Below are 6,075 nucleotides of genomic sequence, written 5' to 3' on the forward strand. Positions count from 1 at the left end.
GGTCCCTGTGCCCAGGACCAGCTCCAGCGCCACACTCTGGGAGGTCTGAGCTCCTGTCAGGGCTCCCCCTCTGGATGGGGAGCTGATGGCAGAGCACAGCCCTCCTACAGGTCATAGAAAGGCCAGAAGAAATGTGCTTGCCTTTCACCTCCAAGTCATGCTGGGCAAAGCCATGTGACCATGCCAGCCCCACACAACTCTGATCTCTTGGCCCAGCTGGTGAGGTCTCTGGTATTCAGGTAGGTTGGACTGAAAAGTCAGAGAAAATTCCAGCCTCAGGCCTGCTCTCCTGGGCTAACTCCAGGCAGGTATTGCTGAATAATTCAGCTGCTGGCTGCAGAAGCCAGTCCTTCAAAACTGGTTGAAATTCCAAGCGAGGTACCAGTGCCCATAGGAGCTCTGTTAGAGAGAACAGCTGAGCTTGTGCCAATGCAGGCAAACTGCAAACAGCTCCCCAGGAGCCCAGAGCTTTCCTTTGCTCGCGTTCAATCCTGGCTCACCCGTGGCTACCAGCGCTGCCTCTTGGCTGCCCACCCTTGGCTGCCCACCCTTGGCTGCCCACTCCTCTGTCTGCTCCTCCATGGCTGATCCCTGGGGTTTGATTCCCACTGGGCATTTGCTGGCTGCCTTTGTTGCCCACAAAGGCTCTGTAGTTTTTCCCAAAGAGCTTTAGGAGGAACACCGAGCGCTTGCTCTTCCTCCACTCGTGGATCCACACAGGAGCAGTCAGCACTCCTGGAGCAGCCCAGGGAAGCTTTTTATTTATGGGAGGAGGAATCACTAACACAAGCTGTGTCTGTTTGCAGGCAGAAAACAGGAGGAAGGGCCCTGGGCTGGGGGCCCCAGGGAAGCCCCCCAAGAGGCAGTCCAACGAGACCTACCGCGACGCCGTCCGCAGGGTCATGTTTGCCCGCTATAAGGAACTTGAGTGAACGGTGGAGCAGCCCCAGATCTGTCTCTCTCCATCTCCATCTTTTTCTGTGTCATGTTCTTTCGAAGGTTTGGTCTTCTTCTTTTTTTTGGTTTTTTTTTTGGTTTTGTTTTTTGAATTGTTACAGGTTTTGCTGCTAGAATTTTTTTAATAAAACTGAAAATTTGTCAGTGCTTGTCTTGTGGCTAAAGTGGTGTGTTTTAAAAGCATGGTGCTTTGAAAGGTTCCCATTGTGTTCTGCTCTCTGCTGATGAGGTCAGTGGGAGTTGTTGCTGTGCCAGTGGGACTGGAACAGGTTTGGTAGCTTGGAGACCCTACCAGTGGTGCCACTGTCCTGCAGTGTGTTCCCTGTCATCTCAGGGACAGATGCCCCTGGTGCCATGTAGTCCTGTGTCTGGGTGGGAGCTGGGAGCAGGAGATGGCCCCAAGGCCTGGGAGGAATTCAGGAGCAGGAGTGATCTCTGTGGGATTCATCCTGGCAACTGATGAGGTCAGTGGAGTTCATTAACTAGCAGGAGCTTAATGGCTGGAGGTGACCTCATTAGTGCTGGGCGTTCCACGTGTGGTGGGCTGGATCTGGTGGCAGTGTTGTGGGGGGACCCTGGTGGGGATATCGCCATGCTGGCCCAGGGTGTCAGGGGAGCAGAGGAAAAGCCAGGGAGGTGCTGCTGGCCTGCTGTGGGGAGGTGTGGAGGCAGCTCCTGGGCAGGAATTTGTAGCAGGGGCAGTTTGACCAAAGCACAGGAAAGTCTGAGTGTGAGCAGAGCAGGGACAGGGGTGAGTGTGGCCTGCAGGGATAAGGACGATGCCAATGGCCCTGGCTGGTGGGAGCAGATCTTGTGTCTGATGGGGAGCTGGTGCCCACCACACCTTCCTGTTCATGTGGCAGAGAGCAGGGCCTGACACTGCTTTCAAATGCTCCAAAGAAGGGAAAGCAGGAGATGTGGAAGCTGAAGACAGCAGGATTTGGAGGTGAAGAGCCACCTGCAAGAGCTGACAACTTCCAAAGGCAGCAGAACACCTGTCCAAGTTGTGTTCTTTGTCTCTGGCACAGGCAGTGCCAGAGGAGTGTGGTGGACTCCTTTGCAGTATTGTGGCCCCTGGTGCTGCACCCAGGGCTGGTGGAGGTGTGCATGGTGCTGGTGAGTGCATGGGGGCCATCAGTCCTCCTGGGAGCCCCAGGCATGTCAGGGATGGGTGAGGAAGGTGATGGGCTCCTGGGGATGAACTCCCACTCAGGGAGAAATGGTGGTGGCATAACAAGGTGGTGCTGTCAAGTCTGGAAATTATCCATGCACAAAGGGGGAAGAAATATGACTGTGATGGGGCATCATTTGCAGGGAGGGAAGAGGGGAATCTGGGTGCAGACTGGTAGCTGGAGCTCAGGCTGTCCTGCACCTGGGTGTGTCAGACACCTGGGTGTGCCAAAAATGAGCACCCACACAACACCAAGACAGCCAGAGGGAGCCTTCACAGCTGCCAAATGTGAGAACTCATTAGCTGATTTTATTAATTTGCTAAGTGGATACATGCATCTTAGTGAGAGCATGTTAATGACTGATAATACGTGATTAATTAGAAGATAATAAAGCAGATAAATGTAAGAGCAGCTTCCCTTGGACAGATGGACCACACTAAATAATGTGTGTTCCTTGGCTTAGTCGTGTGCTTGCTTGCTTCTAATCTGTGATGTGCATGTCTGAAAGGAGAAGCAACACAACACTTTCCTTGCAGGCCCATTGCCAGGGCTTAAGTCGGGAACAGAAGAGGAGCAGGAACAGACTGCTGTGAAAATGAGAAAAAAAGTAATTAAAAATATCTACTTGCAGAATGTATCCGTCTCCAATCGAGAGAAATTCTTTTTCTGTCTGTGGTGGTGGATATACCTCCCATTATTTGCATTAATCATAGAAATACTTGGTGTGTTTGCTTCTACTATTTTGATGATCATAGTAAATGTTTATGGGAAATCGGGAATATTGTTTGTGTCATAAAAGGTCAGAGCAACACAGTGCTATTCCCACAGGTGTGGGATTCCTGGGGATGTGCTGTGTGTGGCTTGGGAACACCTGAACTGTAGGAAGTATTCTGGTGCCAGCCCATGGAAAATCAAGGTATCCCCTGGATAGATACTGACTTAATTCCTGAAATTCCACTTCCCCAGGTTAATCCAGAGTGAGCTCCAGTGTATTCCCTTGAAGATGTGTGTGTATAATGACTGTACACACATCTCTCCATAGGCATGGCATCCACCCATGCTGTGCATCTGCAGGGGGATATCCAGGGTTAGGGGACATGGAGCCCTCCTCTGGGGCTGGTTGAGGTGACTGGAACGAGGTTATTCACAAACTGGAGCAGACAAATAGAGTGAGAAGCTAAAAGCATTACAAAGAAGCACCAAACCAGAAAACATCATGTTCTCTTGGGAAAAACAGCAGCGTAGTTGGTGATGCAGAAAGCCCAACTATTTATCCTTGGTGCAGTGGTTTTGATGTCTTTAATATTTTTCAAAGGATGGTGACCCAAAGCTGTGGCTGAATTGCAGCTACCTTTACATCTTATAACTCTTTTGCTTTTATTTCAGAGATTACTCACCACACAGCTTCTGCTGTGGCTGTGCTCAGCACATTGCCTTGTGTGCCATCCTGTGGCGATGGGTATGGCTCAAGTTACAATTTATTTTTATTTTTGGAAGGTCCTAATAAGAGGACTGGAACAACTCACAGGGTAAATCCTGTGGGCAGTTGCTTGGTGTGCAGATGTTAGACACAGGAGGAGGACTGGGGTGACCCATGACCAGCACTAAGGTTGGGGTGAATGGAACTGTGTGTGCAAAAAGCCCAGGGAGAAAAGGCAGAACAAGGGGGTTAAAGGGATTATTTAATTTAAAAGGAACAGGCAACAGGAGCTTTGGACTGTGAGTGGAACCAAAGGAGAGGTTAAATCCATAATTTAGAGGGTTGGAGGCACTTCTGCCTTGACCCCTGCCCAAGGGAGTGTTGATCTCTCAGATCTATCAGTCACACAGGTTGGGATGCAGGAGGCTACTTCAGACATCTGAGAGGTTCTGGAGCAAGAGCTTCTTTTTTCCACTCTTTTCCAATGTAAAGCAAGTAGATAGTCTTAGATTTCCAATATTTATTCATATTAATACTGATACAGCTGTGACTCAGGCCCTTTTCAGTGAAACATATTTATGTAAAGAGCTGGAGCTGTGCTTTGTAAATAGAAAAACAACAGTAAGTTGGGTTGAGGGAAGTGTTTGTGAAAGGGAAGGAGAGAAGCCAGGGAATGCACTTCCCTCTGCAGCAGTGACCTGCCTCAGGGAGAGGGGCGTGCTGGAAGGAGGACAAGGCTGGGGTCACCCCTCAGATACCAGATGAATATGATGAACAATTTTGTTCATTTCATGTTTTAAGACTTGAGAAACAGGAGTTCAGTGTTCAGAGGAGGTTGTTGCTCAAATCATGCCCTCGTTTTAATGTAGGTTTTCCATTTCCTTATTTATCCATATCCATACAAAGACCATTCTGTTCTTTGTTCCTCTACTGGGGACATTAATGCTTTCAAATGTCACCAAGTATAATCTTTGTGAAGCTGCACTTTAATGGACTTCCTTCTGGTAGCACAAAGCTTCAAAGGAAGATGAATGACACTACAGTCAGTCACACAGTGCCCAGAATATCTGGGATAAGCATGGACACAATTGTCCAAGCTTCATGTGGATTTTTCTCGCCAGCACATTTTGAATGGGTTGTGGTTTGGTCAAACTACTGCTGGTGGGTGTGTGGGTCTGTGCTGCTCTGCCCTTTCTGCAGCCTGAGGGAGGCCAGTCCTGTCCAGCTGTTAAAGTTAAAGCACCTCTTTCCCTGTGGAGTGCTTGGGAGTGCTGTGAGGAAGCTGGGACTGTGAGCATTGCCCCCCAGGGACAGAGTCCCCTGTCCCACACAATGGAAGGATGGGCTGGTCCAGAAAAGGCAGAGGGCTGGGTAACAGCTTGGAGCTCAGCCTGGAGCTGCCCCAGCCACCAGCCCACAGGCACTGCTGCTGCTGCAGACACCCAGTGAGCATCTCCCACCCAGCACATCCCTCTGCCCACCTACAGCAGGATCCCACACTGCCCCACGCTGGGCTCCATCACCAGGGAAGGAGGGGATCAGCCTGTGGAGCTGAGCACCTGTGTTGGGGTGGTTTGGACTACTGCAAAGGGGGAGCAGCAGGAGCAGGGTCACCCCAGCTTGTCACAACAAGCTGGCAGCAAAGCTGCCTGTACCTCCTGTCCAAGATTCATCCATGACCTGGGGCTGCCCACCTCAGCCTGAATCTGGCCAGGAGAGAAGGCTGGAGCTGCAGCACAGCTTGAGAGAGGGCTGACAGCACTGACCTAGCCTTAAATGGAGCTCCCAGTCCAGTGGGCAGCAGGTGGGTGCATGGGGGCTCACTGAGGACACTTGGTGTCCTCAGGGCCTCAGCAGATTCTTGGTAACTCCCTTGGGTCCTTCTGTTTCTGAGGTGTAGGAGAGGGGCCAAGCAGCTCTTGCACAGACAGGAAAGTCCCTTTTCACCAAAGTTCTGTTGGGCTGTGCCTGATCCATTAATTCGGCTCTGGGGTGCACTTCTGAAATCCATCTCACAACTTCCCCCACTTTTGGATTGTGTCCTGGAGCAGCTCAGGAGAGGCCTGGCTTGGGCCAGTATCAACCAGATTCCTTTCAGATGAAACCAAACCCAATATGCTCCAGGAATGCACCTCATGCTCCCCAGCCACTGATGGGCGTTCAGGCTGCAGGATCAGCCCAGAGCCTGTCTGGAGCTAAAAAACACCTTGTAAATCACAGAACCATTTAGATTGGAAAAGACCTCTAAGATCACTGAGCCCAGCTGTTAGCACTGCCAAGCCCATCACTAAACCATGTCCCCAAGTGCCACTTCTACACGATTTTTAAATCCCTCCAGGGATGGTGACTCCACCACTTCCCTGAAGAGCCTGTTGAAATGCTTGACAATCCTTTCAGTGAAGAAATTTTTCTTAATATCCCATCTAAACCTTCTCTGGCAAAACTTGAGGCCATTTCCTCTTGTTCTATCCTCTTGTCCTGATTAAACCACAACACATTTGTTGTCTGGGGGAAGAGCCTGAACAC

At 50.4% G+C, this 6,075-nt stretch overlaps 1 protein-coding gene across 2 annotated transcripts in view; it reads left to right on the plus strand.

Annotated features, from left to right (window-relative positions):
• RBM6 (RNA binding motif protein 6) overlaps positions 1–1,104 on the plus strand; it is a 57,546-nt gene extending 56,442 nt beyond the window's left edge. For both annotated transcript variants that reach the window (XM_054640168.2, XM_054640167.2), the window contains exon 23: positions 807–1,104. In XM_054640168.2, coding sequence (XP_054496143.1) covers positions 807–932 — 126 coding nt within the window. In that variant the 3' untranslated portion in view covers positions 933–1,104. The remainder of the gene's footprint in view (positions 1–806) is intronic.
• The last annotated feature ends 4,971 nt before the right edge of the window (positions 1,105–6,075 follow it).

Source organism: Agelaius phoeniceus, chromosome 11 (assembly GCF_051311805.1).
Source record: "Agelaius phoeniceus isolate bAgePho1 chromosome 11, bAgePho1.hap1, whole genome shotgun sequence".
NCBI lineage: Eukaryota > Metazoa > Chordata > Aves > Passeriformes > Icteridae > Agelaius > Agelaius phoeniceus.